Source organism: Lithobates pipiens, unplaced genomic scaffold, assembly GCF_037356315.1.
Source record: "Lithobates pipiens isolate NorthernLeopardFrog02 unplaced genomic scaffold, aLitPip1_a1.2 Scaffold_28, whole genome shotgun sequence".
Lineage (NCBI taxonomy): Eukaryota > Metazoa > Chordata > Amphibia > Anura > Ranidae > Lithobates > Lithobates pipiens.
This window is the reverse complement of record NW_027507789.1, coordinates 153,418,071-153,441,712: the sequence shown is the minus strand read 5'-3', so window position 1 is coordinate 153,441,712 and position 23,642 is coordinate 153,418,071. Positions and strand designations below refer to the sequence as shown.

General features: G+C 44.3%; 1 protein-coding gene across 1 annotated transcript in view; it reads right to left on the bottom strand.

Moving 5' to 3' along the window:
- Positions 1-411: 411 nt before the first annotated feature.
- PGAP3 (post-GPI attachment to proteins phospholipase 3) overlaps positions 412-23,642 on the bottom strand; it is a 32,648-nt gene continuing 9,417 nt past the window's right edge. The window contains exons 2-8 of the mRNA XM_077459719.1: positions 19,994-20,091; positions 19,610-19,762; positions 19,466-19,528; positions 19,300-19,361; positions 17,122-17,258; positions 16,819-17,023; positions 412-9,252 (exon numbers count right to left, since the gene is read on the bottom strand). Coding sequence (XP_077315845.1) covers positions 9,189-9,252; positions 16,819-17,023; positions 17,122-17,258; positions 19,300-19,361; positions 19,466-19,528; positions 19,610-19,762; positions 19,994-20,091 — 782 coding nt within the window. The 3' untranslated portion in view covers positions 412-9,188. The remainder of the gene's footprint in view (positions 9,253-16,818; positions 17,024-17,121; positions 17,259-19,299; positions 19,362-19,465; positions 19,529-19,609; positions 19,763-19,993; positions 20,092-23,642) is intronic.

Sequence of the window (23,642 nt, the reverse complement as noted above, 5' to 3'; positions counted from 1 at the left end):
TGTATGAGTTTTTTTTAAATCAGTGACTTGGAAAATACTGAGGCTACCAGATTACTGTGACAGCTGGAAACGAGTAATATCAGAAGGAGAGGGAAACCTTCATATTCCTGTTTACAGGTTCCATTTAATGCGTTATTGTTAAGAGATAATAAACTCCACAGAACACACCACTGTGGTACAGAAGAAGCAGTGAAAGCAGGATGCAATCTGAAAACATTTTGTACGGGATTCCCCAAGCTTTCTCAATACGCAGGTTTTCAATTTAAACTAAATATTTTTCAAGTGACATCAGGCTTTCATTATAATAAATGTGTTCATTAGGCGATTGCAACTGTGTTACGGTCTTCCTATTTTGGGCTTTCCCAACCCTTTCAGAAAGACAGAAAATAAATTGAGTCTTAAGACACAAAATTTAAACAATAAGCAATTTTATATTACACAGCAGCATGAATAAATGATTGACAGACAGTAAGGCACAACATGCAACCCCCTCCCCACACCAAAGTACTTATTGAAAGCCTGAAAATAATCAGAACAAAAGTTTAAAGAACAAACTCCTGGCACCTGAACAGAACCCCAGTATTATTCCCTTCAGCAGTTCTACCTTTGGCAGAAGGGCCCACAACTTTCTTGTAGCTTGAAGGCCCAATCTGACCGCCTATTAAAATAATACAAATAGTGCAAATCATTATAAGTTCTTATACATGGATTTCAAGCTAACCAATCCATGTGCAAAGAGCAGAGTATATGGACACACACACACAATGGAATGTACTATGTGCAGCAAAATCACCAACAATATCCACATAACCAGGACGAAAAAGGTCCACTGAATAGTCAGCATCTTTCTATGCAAGGATTGCTTAATCTTATAATATCCCCACACAGTTATCTATTAGCTAGCCTAGGGAACACATCTGCATACTTGTTCACATACAGTGACGTAAAGTGCATCTAAGACCAAAAACAAAGCGTTCATTTTCTGCAGCTTACCAATCTCTAGATGTAGTGGAATTTGTTTTTTATTTTCATCTGGTTATTCAGCCATTCTGCAAAGTGCCCTGAAACAGCCGCTGCTGTCTCTCCAGTGTGAAAGCCAGAGGGCTTTCAAATTGGAGTGGTGCACTTGCAGGATGATCAAAAAAGTCCTGCAAGCCGCATCTTTGGGGCGCTAGCGGCCGCATTGCGCCTCTAAAACGGCGGTAAAGCGGCACTAAATACAGCACAGCTTTATCGCCAGCGCCCGCAATGCCCCAGTATGAAAGTAGCCTAAGAATTGTGAAATATGAAAACATTCTTAGGGTCCTTTTACATGGGTGACAGATTGGGTCCACCTGTCAAGTTTTTCAGCAGACCCAATCGGACCCCCCGGTCTCCTCCATGGAGCGGCGGGTGTCAATGGACACATGCAATCTTATCCTATCTGCTAAAAACATACAGAGGAGGATCAGTTCCCCATCCATCTGGTGAATCGGATGGCAGGAGTTCTTTTTACATCTGACTGCCCATAGAGGAAAGTGGCTGTGTCTGCTCTGCATAAGTGGACAAGGATCTGCCATCCGCCTGCTCAGAGAGGATCAGTGCACAGATTCCCCACTGAGCAGGTGGATTCCAACAGATGCTGGCCATAGATTGTTCAAATCTCAGTAAGTTCAGCAGGAACCAGCTGTGATTCGAACCATGTTGGGCAAGCTGAATGTACCAATTTGATATAGATCAACTTGGGTACAAAAAACCTGCCAATAGCAATAATCACTTTACAATTTACAATGGCTCGGCGGGAGGGATTTCCATGTCAACACTGTCTGTGTTAATGGGGGAATTGAGTTCCAGGAAAGAAATTTCCTCCGTGTATGGCCTGTACCTCTATAAAGTGTGCTTTCATTGACAGAATAATCTTCCCCTGATTCAGTGTTACAAATTATTTACATCACTGAGCAATCAAGATTGCATTCTCACATGGATACATGGGTTTTGTTTTTTGTAGTGAATTGACTTTAATGAAGCTTTGTTGATATTTCATATTCAATATTATATATTTTTTTTTTTTTAAATTAAATTGCCCCTTAAAATTATCACGTGATAATTTATGCAAATAAGTCACATGTAATACAAACTACTGAATTGTCCACTTCCTTTCTTAGGGTGGCACACCAAAAGAGAAGCAATGGAGACACTCTTGGATAGCAGCACTGTCATGAGATTTTACATAATGACCTACATATTAAAGCCTAACTTCAGCTAACACTTTTAAAGCAGTTACAGAAATTTTTTTCCCTTTGGGATAAGAAGTATGAGCAGCATTTCCAGCAATAGTCAAGTCTGAATTATTCTCAGAAGTTTTTTTTGCGCCCTCCTTATTTTTGTTAAAAAAAAAAAAAAGAAGAAAAAAAAAAAAAAAGAAAAAAATATATAGAATTTTAATATTATAGTATATAAATTTTTTACACAAGCCATTTCATAAATTTAATGTTGTTAAAAATTACTTTTCCATTTCAATCACACACACATCTGGTGTACAAAAACCCCCAAGAAATGTAATTGCCTGCTTGTGTGATTGGCTCACTGCTTTTCTCAAAAGTGTGCACTAAGAGGCAAGTAACATTTTGGCATCCAATGCAAGAGAAGTTTTTATTTTTGGCAAGATGCTCCCTAGGCTCATTTACACTTGCTTCAACGTCAACACTAAAGTGCCTAGCATTTCAACATGCTTTTTAATGCATTTTTGATGCTTCTGTGAAGCTTTGTTAAAGTGTTAATGACGCTTGACCGATGCCGAATGTGTGTTGAGATCTCATACCTGCAATTTCTCCAAAGCAAAAATAAAGCTGAATTAAAGCCTCTCAAAAGCTGAAGGTACTTCAAGCGAGCTTTGCCATAGACGTCTATGGAGGTTTCGAAGATGCTTTGAAGCACCAATAAAGTGACATGGGGTATAATTTTTGAAGCAAAGCCAAAAGCAAAGCAAATACAAAGTGTGAACAGGACTGTAAGCTAATCATTTTATTTAGTGACAGGAGCTTTGACTGGCATTCAGAGAGCCTGTCCGAATGCCTTTTTTTGAAGCAAGTGTAAACCCTAATGCCGCGTACACACGACTGGACTTTCCGTCAGAAAAGGCCAGACGGTCTTCCCGATGGAGTTCCGACCGAACTGACTTTGCCCACACACGAATGGACCAAAGTCCGTTTGTTTTGAACGTGATGACGTACGACAGGACTAGAAATGGAAGTTCAATAGCCAGTAGCCAATAGCTGCCCTTGCGTTGTATTTGGTCCATCGGACCAGCATACAGACGAACGGTTTTCCGGATAGAAATAGATTCCGTTGGACAGATTTGAAACATGTTCTATTTCAAGGTCCATCTGAATTTTTGAAGAACAAAGTCTGATGAAGCCCACACACACGATCGTAATATCCAATGGAATGATTCCGTCTGACATTTTCTGCAGGAAAGTCCAGTCGCGTGTAAGGGGCATTAGGCTTACCTACTGAAGGGATAAGCACCAAGATTTTCTTCAGTAAAAACACCAAGATTTTCCTCAGGTGATAAAAATGGGAGCGCAGACCCCCCATTAAAGGAACCAGTCTGGAAAGGACATGGTTAAACAAATTACTATTTCTTCACAACAGAAAAAGGTAAGACACTGCAACACAGTTTGTCAAATTCCTTGCAATGTACACAGATCGCCTAGAGGACTGTTTTTTTTTTCTCAACAAAAGTGGAATTACATTTTATCCCCCTTAGCATTAACATTGAACATTACTTAGAATTCCAAGCCCAAGTAAAAATGGTTAATCCTAAGTGTTACCCTGCATAACTATTTTTACATGAGTCAGAGTAAAGCTGAAGGTAACACAAATTGGATTGGGTTTCTTCAGCATGGCAAATGGAGGGAGGTTGGTAAATACTTTTGTTGAACCTCCAACTTTGTTGTGAACCCAGAAGCACTCTATTCTGAGCACTTCCAAGTTCACAGCTGTCAAATTCTTGCTGGCGGTGGCCAGGAATGTAAACAAATCGAGTAATCTCAGTACTCTGTTTGCAAACAGTGCAGAGGAGACATTAGGAGTCTAATAGACCCCTGATGTCTTCTTCATAGAAAGAGTGTTACATAAAAACACACTAATCGTATGAAGGCTTTTCGACCTCCTTGCGATAGTAATAAAGCAAAGTGAAAAATACAAAAATAATATAAAATCAAATCGAATAAGATAAAGTAGAAAACAAAAAAAAAACCCTCACCTTCCCCATTCATTAGGCCATTCGTAAGTGAACAGCGATCAATTAACATACTGGGTATTACTGCATATATTGGAGTGAGAAAAATAAGTCTAGGGTGGTTATTTCTAAAAACTGATAAGCCGTGAAGGTTTTTAAATGTTTCACTAATTTTAAAACTTGACATTTATGTAGTACCCATTTACTGAACTAAACCCGGTCTTCTACATTTAACCAAAAAATGGGTATTATATTGTGTTTGTGTGCACAAATTTTGGTGTATTTTTTTTGTTTGAGGGCTGGTTCACACCAGATAATGTCCAGAGCATTTTTAAATCTGTATCAAAAATGCATGCATGGTGTTTTTCGTGTATTCCAATGGTCTTAGTTCACACCAGTGCAGTATGTTCCAGTGCAGTCAAAAGTAGAACATGCTGCATTTTGTCTGTATGGAACACATCTGAATTGCAGCAAAAACCCACTGGAAAGCACATGTCCTAAACGGTAATAAAAAAAAAAAAAAAAAAAAAGGAGGGGGGAAAAAAACTGCACCAAAATGCATCATATACCCATCAGAATACATTAAAAACGCACATGCAGAAACACATCTGGAACACAGAAATTGTGGTGTGAACCAGTCCTGAAAATATGTTTGCAAAATACGTCTACAAATTTAGCAACTACCATCTTTTTATTCTACAGGCTCTCTGCTTTCAGAGAAAATATAATGTTTTAAATATTTTTCAGGCTTAAAGTGGATGTAAATCCTCACATATACCCAGTGAAGTGAGTAGCCTCAGATGATACACAGAGATTAAACACATCTCCCTACATAAGTTTTACTTGTAGAACTGCGGTCTTCCCCTTTCCACACTCTTTGGAAAGTGTGGATTGTGTTCAAAATCATTCTTCCTCTTTTAGCAGCACATAGGGGTGGTATGGAATCTGGACTTACACTGTGTAAGAGCTGATTGGAGCAAAGGCAAATACACCCCCCCCCCCAAATAGGCAGAGGAACGAAGAAACATGCAGAGCTGTAGTCTGAATAGACCCTGATAATCTTCCTCTAAGCACACTCTCCGACACAAATTTGCTGCTGTTATCTAATGTGTCCCAGAACTTGTCAGAAGTGACTCATGCTGATAACAGAGGAACGGAGCAAAAGAGAGAAACGACACTTAGAGCTTTGGCGAGAGATAAGTAAACACTACATATATATGTGCCTGGGTCAAATTTCATTAACAGGGTTTACAACCACTTTAACCTCTTCATGCACTTTAACCTCTTTAACGCACATATGCAGCTTCTCGGCATGTGGGCCTTCACGCCGAGCCGCCACATATATGCACCCCTGTTTAAAACACTTATGCTGAGAGCACGCTCCCAGCACGGTAGCCAGCGGTTACCGGAAAGCTCCCAATGCATACTAGCCGTCGTGAGCTTCCTGATCATGTGACCAATGTAACAGCCAATCACGGCGGCCACATGACCCAAATGTCCGCCTCCCAGCGTTTAGAACCCTTAAAGGGCTGGGAGGCGGCCAGCACAAAGGGGTTAAAAAATGCAGTTTAACATGCAATGCATTCTAAATGTAACTTTTTCTAATTGGTTTTCCAGGAGGAAACATAATGCCAAGAAGGTAAAGCTTTATAATGTTGGAGATATATATATATATATATATATTTTTTTTTAACAGCGTCCTCAGGTATCTACCAGCTCGAAGAAACAATGACGACTAAATTAAATCTATTCCCCATTACAATACAAATTTAAAAGCACTGTGTCAGTGTGTTCAGAAAACTCCAGTGGATGGCCAAACAGTTAACCTGCATACAGAGACCCCTTCACCAGAGCCCTAGAATATGACAAATAAGTAATTCAGCCAGCTAGAATCTTCCTATAACTAAATATCAGTGTTGGATTGGCACTTCAAAAGCTAATTCTAACAAAAAAAAAAAATGAGAAGAGACATCTTTAAAAAGCTATCAATGTGTGCTAGAACATGGCAGCATTCACTAAAAAGTGAAATCCTAGTAGTGGAAACACATGGCCTTCAATCCAGTGTTGTACATCTGTGATATTAATTTGATAGGATTTTGAGAAATACACTTGGATGGTCCCCAAACAGTGGAAAATTACAACAAATATCAGGCCCACACCATAAAAAGGCTGTTCACCTTCCCAGCTAAATGGTTAATGTTCAAAAGAGCCTGGAGACAACAGTATCTTACAGATCAGAATATATTTGATTTTCAATAAAGCAGATGGGCTATTGAGTGCTTTAAATATAAATCTTACAGAAAGTCACGTTGCTTGAAAAAAAAAAAGTAAAAGTAAAGGAATAGTATAAATGAAGGCGCAGAACTCTGACAGGAAGCATACCTCAAGTCCATCTCCAAATAAAATACCTGTGTTCTAAGACTACCTACTGCTTCAGAGTAGGTTTATTTTATTACTATCAATTTTTAATCCTGGTAAAAAAAAACTGGCACATCAAAGTGAAATCTAGCCTTTCCTTTTGCAAGTCATGTTCTATTGTTTCCCATCTAAACATTACATTTTATGAATCTATTACTGCTTCCTGGCAATACAATTTCTATACCGGAATGAATTAGTTTTTTTTTTTAACCTTTCAATGGAATGGGTGAAAGATTTGGTTTCTGTTGTCCATAATTCTCCTCTACACTATTCTATTTGTTTAAATGTGACAGCTAAGGTCCATTTCACATGAGCACCTCCATGTTGCAGATTCCGCTTGCTTAGAGGGGGGACTGCCCCATTGATTCCCACTGAGCAGGCGGATGACAGGTCCTGTGCGCTCTGCTGTCCCCTCTCCTCTATGGGAAATTTGGGTGGAAATGGACCGCCTTGTCCATTTTCATCCAACCCTATCCGTCAGAAGGATGGAAAATAGGGCTACCATCCGTCTGGATTTTGCGGGCAGGATCGGATTGGATAGTGGCGTGTGTCTGCTGACATTTGCAGCTCCACAGGAGGAGACTGCAAGGTCCGGTCAGGTCCACCTGAAAAACTGACAGGTGGACCTGATCGGACAAGCCTGTGTGAAAGGACCCCAATACTTGACCCACACTGCTTAGTTCCCCCTCTGAAGTACGTTTTCCATAGCTTTAGTGAACTACACAAAAATGTAAAACAATGCTCGCAGAAGGTCACTAAGCTGCTGTTGGATTCCACACAGGTATATATAATCAGAGGAGAACAACAACAGTGAGTTCAAAATAGAGCCACGACTGTCTTAGTTAGACTAGTAATAGGCCATACACAAAGCTAATTTTCTTTCCTGCATCCACAGGGGAACACAGCGATTAGGGCTAGAGGCTCTAACAACTATAAAATATAATATAGCAATAATCACATGTAAAATCCGACAGGTTGGTTGTACCCAAGTTGAGCAACTTGGGTACATTCAGCCTGCCCATACATCGTTCCAACTCAGCTGGTTCCTGCTGAACCAGCCAAGATTCGAACTGTCTATGACCAGCTTAAGGCTCTCCCATCAGGGCAATGAATAATAAAAATACATAGTGGCTCAATCAAACCTTACCCACTTCAGTCAAACTGAAATAAACTTTGACAATGAGACCCTTCTAATAATTTAATTAGTCTCCCTACCTACCCCATAGAAATGTTTCAATTTCAATAAATTATCAAACACAGCCATAAAGGCATAAATGAATACCTGCCCAGTATCCTTAAATGATTAAAACACCTATATTTTTTGGGTTTGGGATGCAAGTGGCGACGTGTAAATGCCTTCCATTATAAAAAGTTGTCTGAATCCCATCAGATCAAAGCACATTTTAGCTCCATTTCAGGCCCCTTTTGCAAACGTATCATTACTGCTAGCTCTCATTGGCAAAACATGCCCTAGAACAGTGGTCTCCAAACTGTGGCCCGGGGGGCCAGATTCGGCCCTTTGCTTGTCCTTTATTTAATCCTTGGGGCACTATACCTCTCGCTGATACCAATGATGGGGCACTATTCCTCCCATTGACACCAATGATAAGGCATTGTTTACTGCCACGAGGCCCGGGGATTTTTCTATTTCCATTGGCAGCAGTCTGGCCCTCCTAAAGCCTGAAGGACAGTAGATTTTCCCTTTTGTTTGGGAAGTTTGAAGACCCCTGCCCCAGAAGAAAAGTGACTTATACCTGCCTTTATTAGGGCAACTGCTGAAATGTAAGCTCTAATCGCAAGCTGACAAGATATAAAGTGTGTGTGCAATCATATGCAAGCTAATAAAATCTTCAGCTTTCCAAAAAAAATGAAACATTCCAGTTATGTTTTAATTCCGTGGCGATTATATCTTCTGTGAGGAATACTGATAGACAGGGCTGGATTCATTTCAAGAGCCAATTAGCCTATGTGTCTGAAAAGATTAAAAGACAGTTCCTAGCCCTATCCCACCCCCAACCAAAGGCTTTTTGTTCCTGTGGCTACTTATGAGTGCATGCCAGATTCTATACCAGGCCATCTAGCTCTGGAACATGAAAATTATTTTGCCCAACCCATAACTGGGTTTAACAATATATCATGGCTCCTTTAATACAGTGTACGCATAGCTAAACATATTTAAACATTGCTTGTATTTGGCAATGTAAGACCTTGTGTGTCAAACACAAGCCATCTGACACAACACACACATATGCACATTACCCATTAGTGGTCCCATAGAGACTGGTTTGAGACCTGTTACAGCAGCGTATAATATATGCTCCAATAATAGCCACAAGGTATAATACAGAAAGCTAAGCGTATGGATCCAACCAAATGCAGGAAGGTATTTTGTACACAGTCACTTATATTAATAAGACTAAGGCACTTAGGAGACCCTCATGCTGCAAGAGGGAATTAATATGGTTCATAAAAGCCTCCTGGGCATCAAACTTCAGAGTGTAGGGCAAACCAGTGCAAAATCCACACCCAGGCACGAGTTCTTCTATGACTAGTCCACTTTTAATACAATGGAGTTCACCTTAAGCAGGTACAGGCTGTCATCCTTCAGAAAGCTATATTGAAAAAATAATAATAATCATCATATTAAAAAAAAAACACAAGTAAAATATGCAATGCAGTGTTTTCATTTAAAATGGGCATGTTACATAACAATATTGCAACTGGAAAAAAACACCCTTTTGTGAATATATGCAGAATTTGATGCAGGCTTGCTTTTAAAGTGTGTCTGTCAGTAAAATAAAAACCTATAAAACATAAAAAAAAGGGGTCACTGTAAAGAAAAGATTTACCTATTCCACTGTCTGCTCTGTTCAGGCTTTCTCTTGAACAGCAAAGCTTGCTGAAGAATCTTCAGCATTTGACACTTCCAGAACTAGAAGAAACCTGGTTCCCCTCTGTACTCTTTGGTTTCTTTCGCAAACCCCTATGTCATAATAGGACATAACTGTGAAGAAGAGACTGGCGGACTGAACCACTCATTGGGGGAGCAGGCATTTGACACATCTAGAATTGTTTCAGATGTTGAAACTTCTTCAGTCACTGTAGCTCTTCCAGACAGTAAAGATCAGCAGCATGGATGGAGGGACAGGTAAGTATTAAAACTGAAGTGTACACCTATAATTACCTTCCCTTGTCCCTCTTCCCCCAAATAACATGCAATTAAAATGTTTCAATTATATCATTTCATTTTTGCTCCATGTTTGGAGGGAGGGGCCGACAGGTCCCTATGAATGCCACAGTACTCTCCTACGAATCTTCTTTCAAGAGCACTATATGGAAAAAAAATAAATAAATAAATAAATAAAAAAACACACATACACGGGATCCCTTTAGATGCAAATTCTACTCCCTGCTGGCCACTGGGTGCTTAGCTGACTGGTTGCAAAATATCCAAGGGTAAGTGTCCTGTAATATAATAATCTTGAAAGAAGATTCATGGGAAGAGTGTTGCGACATTTACAGGAGCCTTACATGCCCCTACCACTAAACCTACTCTCTTCCTGCCAAAACTAATTGTCAGCTTTCAGCACTGTCACACTTTTAATGACAATTGCATGGTCATGCAACACTGTATCCAAAATAGAATTTTTGACTTAGCGTAAAATCCGTTTCTCTGAGTTGAATTGACAGATACAGCACTCTTTCGCCCCCTACAGGAGTAGGACACTAGGCAGAAATAAGACTTAGCTATGCCTATGGGCAGTCCTAGGCGATATACACCCCCCTCTCTGCTATAGGCCTTCAGTTTTGTCACAAGCAATGCCAGAAGCATTAAAAACTCCAGAAGGGTGGGTGCTGTGTCTGTCAATGAACGGTAAGTCAAAAATCAGCACTTCCTTATTCAGAACCATAGGGATGTCCCAAAGCAGTGCCAAACATGAGGGGTGGGGCAGCAAAAAAACAAAAAAAGCAGGCCAACCAGACATCTGGAGCTCAACGAGAACTGGAGCCCAACCTGAACAGCAAGAAAATCCCTTCATGAGGGAAAAACCCTCTAGACCTCAGCCTGCAACCTTGCGGCCAAAAAGGAGGCATCCGCAGATGCCAGCACATCCACTTTGTAAAATTTTGTGAAAGTGTGCACCGACGACCAGGTGTCATTGACGCCTGATGATGGAAGGCCCAGGAGGCACTCAGCTCCTGAGTAGAGTGCACCTTCGCCAAGAAGGGTGGAACCCAACCCTTGATAGAATAGGCACCGTCTGCCTGATCCATCTAGAAATGGTCACAGAGGAAGTAGACAGCCCCTTCTTTGGACTGTCCGCGATCACGAACAGGGAGTCTGACCTCCGAAAGGACTCAGTGGCCACCAAATACACCCTGATCACCCGAACCACATCCAAGCAAATTCCACGTCCTGGGACATAAGGAAGGGTACACAATGTCTTCATTTAAATGGAAATCAGAAACAACTTTTGGAAGGACGAAGGACAAGGATGAAGAACCACCTTGTCCTTATGAATCACCAGGTAGGGTGTGCGACAGGATAGCAACGTCAATTCCGACACCCTGAGAGCAGAGGTGACAGCCATCAAGAAGGCCACCTTCTGTGAAAGAGTGAGCAGGGGAATTTCTCGAATATTTTCAAACGGATGCTTCTGCAGAACTGAAAGCACCAGATTCAAGTCCCATGGTGGCAAGGGAGATCGCACCGGTGGAACCACATGTCGCCCCCCACGAATGAAAGAATGCACCAGGGAATGCAAAGCCAGGGGGGGTAGAAAGAGAACCACCAAAGCCGGCACCTAGCACTTGATGGTACTCAAGGGCAAATTCTTTTCAATGCCCCTCTGAAGAAAAGTCAAAATCCGAGCCACCGAAAAGGACGTGGGTGAAACCCCACTGACTCACACCATGAAATGTACGACTTCCACGTCCGACGATATACCTTCTGGAAGTAGACTTCCAAGCTTTGAGTAGTGTCGGAATCCCTGACACAGGTAAGCCTCCATCTTCAACACCTGGCTTTCAAACAGCAAGGCCGTTAAAGCCAGCGACGATAAAGTAGGGTGGAAGATTGTCCCTTGAGATAGCACATCCTCCCCGAGAGGCAGCCGCCAGGGGGTGTCTGTGACCAGACACACCAGGTCGGCGTACCAGGACTGACAAGGCCAGTCCAGGGCCACTAGAATAACCGGAATTCCTTCGGCCTCAATCCTGCATAACAGCTGAGGCAGAAGTGGAGGAAAGGCATAGATCAGACGATATTAGCCCCACGGAGGCGCCAGAGGGTCCCGAGACCTGGCCACATACCTCTGCACCTTCCTGTTGACCCGGGATGCCATAAGATCTACCTCTGGAGAGCCCCAATGCAGACATATCTTTGGTTCAACACTTGTTGACTGAGGTAATCTGCCTGCCCGTTGTCTACCTCCAGAATGTGGACGGCGGAGATGGCCATGGCGAAACGCTCTGCTCACCGAAGAATGCCTGCTACTTCCAGGCCCACTAGCACACTCCTTGTTCCTCCCTGGTGGTTGACATAGGCCACTGCCATGCAGCAGTAAGTGGGTTGCTGACTGTAACTTCTGGAATTTGTCCTGTGGAAGGAACACTCTGGCCAGAGCGGAATCCATATTCAGTCCCAGATAAACCAAATCCTGAACTGGAATCACGCAGACTTTTGGTAATTTATCTGCCACCCAAAACCTGCCAGAGTCTGAATGGCGATCTCCACGTCGCCCCTCTGGGTGTCTGGGGACTCTGCTCGCAGCAGAAGGTCGTCCAGGTAGCCCAGAACAGCAATTCCCCACTGGTGCAGCAGCGCCAGAACCAGGGCCAACACCTTGGTGAAGGCCTGAGGAGCAGAGGAGAGACCAAAGAGTAACACCACAAACTGATAATGCTCCTCTCCCACAGCAAAGCAGAGGAATCGCTGGTGTTGTGCACATATCGGAATGTGCAGGTAGGCATCCTTGATGTCGATGGAGGCAAGAAAGTCCCCCTGACGAAGAGATGCCACCACAAAGCGAATGGACTCCCTTCTCGAATTTCCGCACCCGAACAAAGTGGTTCAAGGGCCTTGAGGTCCAGGGCTAACAAGCAGTCCGGAGACAGGCGCAGATTGGATGGAAAAAAAATCTGCTTGGGGGACAAGACTGGAACTAGATCTTCTAACCAGATAATCACTTTGTGGACCCATATGTCGCTCATCAGAGAGGTCCACGGGCTCAGAAACCAGCAAAGACACCCCCCACTCGGACTGCGGGTGAGGGCACCCCTTCATGCCGAAGGAGCCTTATCTGGGGGGCTGCAGACCCCTGCTCTCGGTTTGCCATATGTCGTTAGTGGGTCCCAAGGACAGAAGTTGAGAACCACTGCTCTAGAGGAACTGGACTATGCATTTACAATAAACACGTAAGGATCACAGAGATCAAGAGCCTTTACCCGCTCTGTGCAAAACATCTCTCCTTTCAGTGAATCTAAAGAGTTTATAAACAGAAATGTGTGACTTCAAATGTTAACTGTTGCTGAGAAGCCAGGGGTATAAAACCAAAGATATTACTGGCTGACAGGCATCATCTACAATTCCTAAATACATGCATGTATGTGGCTAAAGATGATCATAGACCTAAGATGACAATGATCTGATTGTTCCATGAGAATTAAAAGAGGAAAAAAAAATTACATTGCTGAAGAGCACTAAGTAAGCTTGTTCCAGTCTCAGTCTAACCTCTGAGACACTGTCCCTCCTACAACCTGCAACTAATATGTCATGGCCCGATGATAATATCTGGGCATATATGAGGGTCTGGTGAGATTATGTTGCAATATACCATCGTCTGAGAATAATGTGGTGCAGTGGGAAAGCCCACTATGTTAAAGCGGTATTAAACCCAAAAACAAAAATGTTATATATTGCAAGTTACCAATTCTTAGATGTGGTAGCTGCATTCAATTTCTTTAGGCTTTAAGTCAGGGCTCGACAAATCCCAGGTCACCATGGTGACTAGAAATTGCGTCCTGGCACCTGGGCTTTTGTTAGCCCATTCACTGTTGCACTTGTCTATGTAGTATCAGGGGGTGGAAGTTGCGACCCCATCCCTGTTCCAGGGGCCGGGCCTAGGCGGCCTCCGTTACACCAGGCCTCACGGAGAGCCGTGGTCCCGCCAATTAGGAGCCGCTGCTGCTGTCATTCCCTTGCAGCCGTCTGCTAAAGGTAGGACGGCTCTGGATGGAGGGCAGGGGGGTGCCCATGTTAACAAGCATGTGATTGGTTGTTAGGCTGCAGGGCGGTCCTAGCAACCAATCCCCAGCTTGCAAAGCCCAGTCCTCTGTCCAGACGTGTTGTACCTCTGCACTGTGTTAGGTAAGACAGGAGGAGGAAGCAATGAGGGGGCGACGTGGTTGGGAGAGTTGAGGACATTAATTGGGGGGGGGGGGCTGAGCACACTAATGGAGAGGGGCTGAGGACATTAATGGAGTTGGGGCTTTGGACATTAATGAGGGGAGCTGACCACATTAATGAAGAGGGGGGGGGTGGGCATTGAACATTAATGGGGGAGCTGAAGAAATTAATAGAGAGATCTCTGAAAACGGTATTTAGAGGCTTTATTTTCCACAAATATTTACACGCTGTGTTACAGCTACATAAACGAGGGGCTGACAGTGACAGTTTAAAGATTTACACTCAGGAAATGACAGGCAGCCAGGTAGGGAGGGGGAAAAGGGCAGAGGGAACAGAGCTGCGGATGACAAAGAAACGTAAACTGACCAGTTGTCAGGGCTCAGTAGCCATGATAAACCGTGGTCAGTTTATAAGGGGGTGGGGGGGGGGGCAGAACAAGGCAAGATCAGCCATGTATTTCAGGTGATATATACGATTGGCACCACCCCCCACCGTGATCCGGAGCGCTCCGCGGCCTCGGCCTTAGGAAAGGCCGTGGCTTCGGCCTAGCTCCAGAGTGGCGGCAATCTTGGTGCACCCTTCGGCCGTTTACAATGTGACCGCTCCATCAAATGACGGAGCGATCACTTGTAAACAAACCGGCGTCATGATGACGCCGGTTCCTCTCTCCCCTCTGTGTACAGATCTGCACAGTGGAGGGGAGAGATCGGATGCCAGCAGCGCTGTGGGCTGCATCTGCAGTGCCCACAGCGCTGCTCTGTGACAAGTGCAGTCACAGCCACCCCTCAATACTCTGCCATACCCTGCCATTCCCTGCCAATATTTTCTATGGTAATGGTCACTGGAAAATATTTTAGTACACCATTTGGTTCAGAATATTTATTTTTCTTGTTTTCAACCTCTAAAACCTAGGTGTGTCTTATGGTCAGGTGCATCTTATGGAGCAAAAATATGGTACATGCTTTAAAGGAACAGGATGTTTTTTTTTTTTTGTTTTGTTTTTTGTTTTTATAGGGTTACAAACATTTTAAATGGAGGCGAGGCTGAGAACAGTAATGATTTTGTCGTTGAGAATAAAGCTTTGTTAGTTAAAAAAAAAAAAAATCTTTTTTAGCTGGCTCCTAGATTCAAAGCAAATCTCTCAAGCCTTTCTAAAGTAGAACAATAGGCAAAACTGATTTTTCTTTAATTTGGATAGGGCAAGGAAGGGTTAGAATATTTTTTTTGCCATCTGGGTCCCACTGTGGAGATTTTCTGTCACTTCCTGTCCCATAGCCAATCAGGAAGCGAGAGAATTCCTTAGGAACCTGCAAAATTAGGAGAATACCTTGGGAACCCCCAGATCACAAGAAGTAGTGTCTCCAATGGAAGATTTTTCCTCTATTACATTTCTGGGGACAACCCCAAAATTTGGGCTTTTCTTTTACTTTCAATCATAATGGTAAACAGGACAAACAAAGAGGGTGAATCTCCCTAACAGGGGCATAGACAGCAACGAAAACTGACAGATTTTCTAATCCCTGTCTATTTTAGCCAAAACTAAAAACATTTTGTCTTTAGTTATACTTTATATTTCTTTCCACCTGGTCATCCAGCTAATAATACGCTTCCTGTATTAGGGTGTCTGGGGACATCTTTGAAGTATTGTCAGACTGGGGAGAGGGTACTATTAGATTCACTAGAAGATTTAGACAGACTTGGATAACAGATTAAAAGGTAAACCCCAACTAACATTTTAGGAGTTAGAGCAACTTTTCTTTCCTTTTGGGATGTAGGTTTTACATGAATAAATAAAAAGGAGATCATTCTAAGCACACCTGTCCGTAGTAAATGATTAAGACTTAAAGAGGAGTTCCGCCCTCCCCCAAATATTGTAGCTGCTGACTTTTACTATTAGGTCACTCGCCTGTCCAGGCAGCCAGCGGTGTTCTCACCTGAGCCGATTCTTGAACTGGCTCTCAGGTGCTGACGCCGTCATCTAGGCCAAGGGAAAATTGGCAGTGAAGCCTTGCGGCTTCACAGCCAATTTCCTATTGCACATGCGCGAACCACGTTGCGTTCTGTGAAGCCAGAGGTGGGAAAGGGTACCTGTCGAAACCAGGTACCTGCTTCCCCCAAAAGGTGCCAAATGTGGCAGCGGAAGGTGGGGGGGGGGGGGGATTTAGACAAGCGGTTGTCAGAATACAATGATCAGCACTGCAGCCGATTGGCTGCATATAATTATCGAGGGAAAATTTTCTAACAGTCCCATTCAAGAGAAGCCAATTGTTAGATCGTCTTCTCTAGTGTGGGGACAGCTATAAATGGATCAAAATACGACTGGTCCCTACTGAACTGGCCAAATTTCAATCTTTGGGGCCAGCTTTACTGGCTGGATCACCTAGTGAAAATAAAGGAAAGAAGACAAAAAAAATAAAAAAAAAAGGACACAATGCAACGACCACATCTAAGAACTGGTAAGCTGCAAGATATTACATTTTTGTTTTTGGGTTTATTACCACTTTAAATAGGAATTAACATAATGATGACAATATTATCATGATTAGTAATAATAATAAAAACACCACCACTACATTATTACCCTATAAAATGACCACCATCCACACTACCATCTCAAGAAATAAAATATGTAAGCATCCCTTTCCTGCATTAAGCACATTTTGAAATGGGTTCAGTAGAACCTTGCCTGTAGAAGTTGTAAATGAAACTCAAACATGTAAATACCTTATAATAGCTAAGGCCACTGCACTGACTGATAAGGGTCACTCACCTATAGAAGAGAACATTCAAAGGGATGGTGCTAAAGTGCCAGAGGGCATGGGCATCCAGCACCCAACAGACAGGTGGGAAATCAAGTAGCTCTAGCAAAGCAAGGCTCTGTAGTAGGACCACCACCAGAACACACTTCCACAAGTATGGCTGGTGGGAGCGTCTCTTCAAACACCATGCCAACCACCATCCCAGATTAATCATGCCTAGTGCAAAACAGAAACAAAGATATGGTCAGAGGCAGGACGACAAAAAAAATAAAAAAAAACACAGAGAGAACGTTAATGCTAGCAGTTGGACTTACCGAAGCTGGCATTTGCTAGCATGTTGTAGCTGTAGTCAAAGCGTCCCAGGGTTAGGTAAGACACGTGGCATGCAAAGAGTACCACCAGGACAGCACCAAAAGCAGTGGCAAAAGAAGGATATCGAAGACCCAAAGTCCTAAATTGTAATAAATATACTGAATAATATGTTGATAATTTATTAAAGGATAAAAAAAAAAAAAAGTTAGAGAGAGTAAGTGAGGGGAGGACACTAGCAACAACAAGCGTGAGAGAAATGTGTCAGCAATAAGTGGAGGCACAGGGAGACCATTGGCAATAGCAGATGCAAGGGGAGGATGCAGGCAACACTGGAGGCGAGGGGGGAAGGGAGAAGGAAACGCTGGAGGCGAGGGGGGGGGAAGGGAGAAGGAAACGCTGGAGGCGAGGGGGGGGGGAAGGGAGAAGGAAACGCTGGAGGCGAGAGGGGAAGGGAGAAGGAAACACTGGAGGCGAGGGGGGAAGGGAGCAGGAAACGCTGGAGGCGAGGGGGGGGGGGGGGAAGGGAGCAGGAAACGCTGGAGGCGAGGGGGGGGGGAAGGGAGCAGGAAACGCTGGAGGCGAGGGGGGGGGAAGGGAGCAGGAAACGCTGGAGGCGAGGGGGGGGGGGAGGGAAGGGAGCAGGAAACGCTGGAGGCGAGGGGGGGAGGGAAGGGAGCAGGAAACGCTGGAGGTGAGGGGGGGGAAGGGAGCAGGAAACGCTGGAGGCGAGGGGGGGGGAAGGGAGCAGGAAACGCTGGAGGCGAGGGGGGGGGGGAAGGGAGCAGGAAACGCTGGAGGCGAGGGGGTGGGGGGAGGGAGCAGGAAACGCTGGAGGCGAGGGGGTGGGGGGAGGGAGCAGGAAACGCTGGAGGCGAGGGGGGGAAGGGAGCAGGAAACGCTGGAGGCGAGGGGGGAAGGGAGCAGGAAACGCTGGAGGCGAGGGGGATAGGGAGCAGGAAAAGCTGGAGGCGAGGGGGGATAGGGAGCAGGAAACGCTGGAGGCATGGGGGGGGGGAAGGGAGCAGGAAACTCTGGAGGCATGGGGGGGGGGGGAAGGGAGCAGGAAACTCTGGAGGCATGGGGGGGAAGGGAGCAGGAAACGCTGGAGGCGAGGGGGGATAGGGAGCAGGAAACGCTGGAGGCGAGGGGGATAGGGAGCAGGAAATGCTGGAGGCGAGGGGGATAGGGAGCAGGAAATGCTGGAGGCGAGGGGGATAGGGAGCAGGAAGCGCTGGAGGCGAGGGGGATAGGGAGCAGGAAACGCTGGAGGCGAGGGGGATAGGGAGCAGGAAACGCTGGAGGCGAGGGGGATAGGGAGCAGGAAACGCTGGAGGCGAGGGGGATAGGGAGCAGGAAACGCTGGAGGCGAGGGGGATAGGGAGCAGGAAACGCTGGAGGCGAGGGGGATAGGGAGCAGGAAACGCTGGAGGCGAGGGGGATAGGGAGCAGGAAACGCTGGAGGCGAGGGGGATAGGGAGCAGGAAACGCTGGAGGCGAGGGGGATAGGGAGCAGGAAACGCTGGAGGCGAGGGGGATAGGGAGCAGGAAACGCTGGAGGCGAGGGGGATAGGGAGCAGGAAACGCTGGAGGCGAGGGGGATAGGGAGCAGGAAACGCTGGAGGCATGGGGGGGAAGGGAGCAGGAAACGCTGGAGGCATGGGGGGGGAAGGGAGCAGGAAACGCTGGAGGCATGGGGGGGGGGGGGGGGGAAGGGAGCAGGAAACGCTGGAGGCGAGCGGAGGGAGCATGCAACACTAGAAGCAAGGGGAGGGTGTTGACGCTGGGGGCAAGGGGAGGGTACCAGTAAAACACTGTAGGTGAGGGGAGAGTGCTGGCAATGTTGTAACTGAGGAGAGAGCAACTATATGGCAAGGGGGAGGCCTACCATATGGGGTACCTGCAAAATAGTAAAAAGGGGTAGTGGGAATACCCGCAGCATGACAAAAAGGGGGAAAATGCCTGCATCAGGGCAGACAAGGGAAAGCACTTACAACAGGGTGGCAAAGATGGGTGACTACAATAGGGAAGGCAACAGCGAGCTCCTGATTGAGCAACGATGAGAGTGCTTGCAATATTAAAAACAATACACTTCTGAACACAGATGAGGTGTTTTTTTTCCCTACATTTATAAAATGCCAATATATTACCAGTTTAAGGATTTTCCCCTCCTCTTCACTCACCTCATACAGCACAGGTAGATAGAGTGCAGAATGACTGCCGAGGCACAGAAGTAGTCCATTTTCTGCAGGGACAGACAGTAAATGTGGCAGGATGCAGACTGACAGAACACTGCACACATGCAATGCACAAACAAGTGCAAGCAATCCATGTTCTTCAACTTATTACCTCAGTAATCGCCGTGTCTCTCGTGTGAAAAATTGTGGACCAGAACCAGGCATTTATGGAGACCTGAACAATCCAGTCAAAATGAAGTTAATCCATATGAACAGAAAAGGTCAAAACACACACATACAGACAAGTTGTACATACCATGGCAAAGGTGAGGCAGGTGTGGTACATAGGACAGGAAGCAGGAACAGAGGCGCGGTAACGCTGTAGCATCATTAGGTTGGCAAGGCCATTGAGAAAAGAGGCCAAGGCAGATGCTGGCTCTTGAAAGAACAGGAATCGGGAAAATGGCCACTGCCACAGGTCAAGTAGGCGAGGCAGAACAGGAAAAAAAAAAATGAAAAATAAAAAAATAAATAAAAAGGGGTTAAGATAAGGAAGTACTTGTCTATGATCTCTCCATACAAGTTTAAACTTCCAAGCTTTATCAGATAGATGTACAACATGCAGAAAAGAATCTTTAAAATATTAAAACAGCTAAAGTAAAATAACTTAGTGGAGTGAAACTCAAGTATTAGAACTTACCTTGCCATGAAATTGGGGGACAGAATATCCTTCTTTAATATAAAGGGAAACTGTGTCCCACATACACTGGTAGCGACAGTCGTCCAAGCATACCCAGCCTGGAGAAAGAGAAGCCAGATTCAAAAACAGATGAAGATACTAGTAAACATTCCACTGGATGTATGTGTCAGACATTTGTAAAATTTGTCATAAATATATCATCTATTGCAATATAAACAGTTGTGGAAAAGGGATACTTTGAACCATCTACAGCAGTCATTTATACCTTCAGCCTATATAAGCACCTAAATAACTGAGAACAGTCCTTTGTTCTTCGCTATCGATCAATACTCCCTACATCCATATTGGCTACCCAACCTACCATTTGCTACCTCAACATAACTTTGACAAGGAAGAGACAGTTCAATGACAATAGCCAGCTGGATAGAAAGTCAGGACAAATCCCTCAAGCAGGAACACAGACAGCAGTTACCATCTATCATTGGTTCCAATCCTATCCACACACTATCCAAAAATGAAGATAAAAAATAAAGAAAATAATTTACTGTATTTAATCGGCTTATAACATGTACTTTTTTCCCCTTAAAATCAGGGGAAATTCACGGGTGCGTGTTATACGCCGATTCCCCGCCGTTGTGAGCCTCTGGGTGGCTTTCAGCCGCCTTCAGCCGTTCTCACTGGCCGAGTTCGGCTGAAAGTGTACGAAAGCTGCCAAGAATGGCCGATAGCCGCCAAGAACTACCGAGCGCCGCCGAGATACACAGGACATCCGGCTCTATATCTCAGCGGCGCCATTTTTAAAAGGAAAAGCTGCAAAAGAAAAAAAAAAAAAAAAAAAAAAAAACTGACAAGGCTGCAAATGATGGACAAGGTTGCAAATGACACCGACAAGGGTGCAACAATGGACAAGACTGCATGACAAAGCTGCATATGAAACTGACAAGGGTGCAATGATGGACAAGGCTGCAGATGGACACTGACAAGGGTGCATTGATGGGCATTCAAATGTAAGGTTTTTTTTCCCTTAAACTTCCCTCCTAAAAGTTTTTTTCCTTAAAATTCCCTCCTAAACTCGGAATGCGCGTTATACACCGATAAATACGGTAATACTAGAATTACAATGTCATATACAACCCGAATATTCACAAAGACTGTTTGCACAGGAATTTTAAATGTACCTATGTTGCACTGTAGTGAGTTTTTTGTAGCAGTTATATAACCGGAGTTCTTATTCTACTGAATAAAATTTAGAAAACACCTCCCTATGTCTTGAAAGACCTATCATGAGACAAATATTGAGGAAGTACCTCAATTAGCCTGACTGGATGTTCACCCTGTCTTTTTTTTGGTCAAAATATATGTTCTAAAGCAGGGTTGTCCAAGCAGCGGGCCACTCACGGCCCCAGAGAGTTTAGCATGCGGCCCAGGCCCTTCTGGATGTCGTCCAAACAAAGCAGCTGTAACAGCCTACATTGACAAGCCAGGCAAATGCACACTTGGAGGGATGCCAGGTGCTATTGCAAACATCACAGCCCTAACGCAGGGAATACAGGGGTTAGGTAAGTAAATGCTGCATGGCCGGATCTAAGGGGGTGCTGTGTTGCCTCACCGACAACCCCCCCCCCCCCCCCCCCCACAGCACATACACAGGCTACATTCACACCAGCGATTGTAGCGGCAGTTTCCCCTGCAGCTCTAAGTGGTTACTTTGAGGTGATCAATGCTGGATGCACTTTTAGAGATGCACTGAAATTTCAGCCACCAAAACATATTGGGTGAAAAAGGTGGCAATAATGGTGCCAAAAACACATGTGATTTTACCACGATTTGACTCAAATTCGCAGTGATTTTACCGTGCTTATGGTTTGTTTTTCCATAGGTCATGCAACTCAAAACCTTGCATCAGAAACGTAACACTAGTGAGTTACTGATGCGTTCTTGCTGCATTTTCAATGCAGTTCAACAGGGAAGTGCATTTTATTAGCACATTGTGGTTCACAATGATGCTACTTTGAAATTGTGCTACTTCACACAAAGTAGCATGATTTCAAAGTAGCAGGGTCAGAGCAATTTCAGGTGCTAGTTGAAAGACATCTATACGGCTTCTTGCACAGATGTCTATTGAAGTCGCCCCCAAAATCTGCGAAAAGTAGTGCAGAAAGTACTTTTGCAAACCAGTGCGGCCATTAAATGGTGACTTGTCATGCGATTTGCTCCAATGTGAAAGAGGGCTTAACTGACCAAAAATGCAGCAAGCAAGATTTTTAACACCACAACGGAAGCGCAATGGACCAGTATGCAGACATACAATATATTTAAAGGATACAGGAGTTGTAAAGGCAGAAGGTTTTTTTTTAATCTTAATGCATCCCATGCATTAAGATAAAAAGACCCTGTGTGTAGCAGTCCCCCCCCCCCCCCCCAATTACATTCCTGAGCTTCATCTCTCTCCAGCAATGTCCACGATCCCCGTCAGCCATCCAGTACATTCCTCCTGCTTGGCTGAGACAGAGCAGTGGTGCTATTGGCTCCCACAGCTGTCAATCAATGTCAGTCACCCAATCAGGAGAGAGAGAGGGTGGGGCCAGGTCATGGCTCCATGTCTGAATGCATACACGGAGCTCTAACTTAAGCTTGGGTGACCCCTGCTGTAGCAAGCTGCTGACTGAGGGGCACTCAAAGGAGGGAGGGACTAGGAGCAGCAAAGAGGGACCCCAGAAGAGGAGGATCCGGGCTGCTCTGTGCAAAATCAACTGCACAGAAGAGGTAAGTATAGCATGTTTATTATTAAAAAAACGAATTTTAAAAAACTATTCCAATTCTGCCTAGTGACAGGACACCAATCATCTGCTCCATCATTGGGAGCAGTGATCAGTGTCGTGTCACTGCTAACCCATCCCCCGGACAGTTAGAAACATGCCCCAGGACACACTTAACCCCGCCCCGCCCCCTAGTGGTTAACCCCTTCACTGCCAGTGACATTTTTACAGTAATCAATGCAATTTTATAGCATTGATCGCTGTATTAATGCAATTGTCCCAAAAATGTGTAAAAATTGTCCAATGTGTCCGCCATAATGTCACAGTCACGATAAAAAAAAAAAAATTATTATTAAAAAAAAAAATAATTATAAAAAAAAAAAAAAACTATCCCCTATTTTGTAGACGCTATAACGTTTGCACAAACCAATCAATATACGCTTATTTAACAAAAATATGTAGAAGAATACATATCGGTCTAAACTAAGAACAAAAAAAAAAATGTTCTTTTATATATTTTTTGGGGATATTATAGCAAAAAGTAAAAAGCAATGCATTTTTTTCAAGATTATCGCTTTTTTATTTATAGCGCAAAAATCACAGAGGTGATCAAATACCACCAAAATAAAGCTCTATTTGTGGGGCTAAAAAAGACATCAATTTTGTTTGGGTACAACATCGCACGACCGTGTAATTGTTAGTTAAAGTGACGTAGTGCCAAATCGCAAAAAGTGCTCTGGTCAGGAAGGGGGTAAATCCTTCCGGGGCTGAAGTGGTTAAAGGCTCTAACTAGCAAACCCACAAGTGGAGGTACAGATAGGAGTCTGCCAGTGATGGGGCCCTTAACTCTCACAAGGGTCCACACGTAAAGTGTAATTCCAGTCAAACCC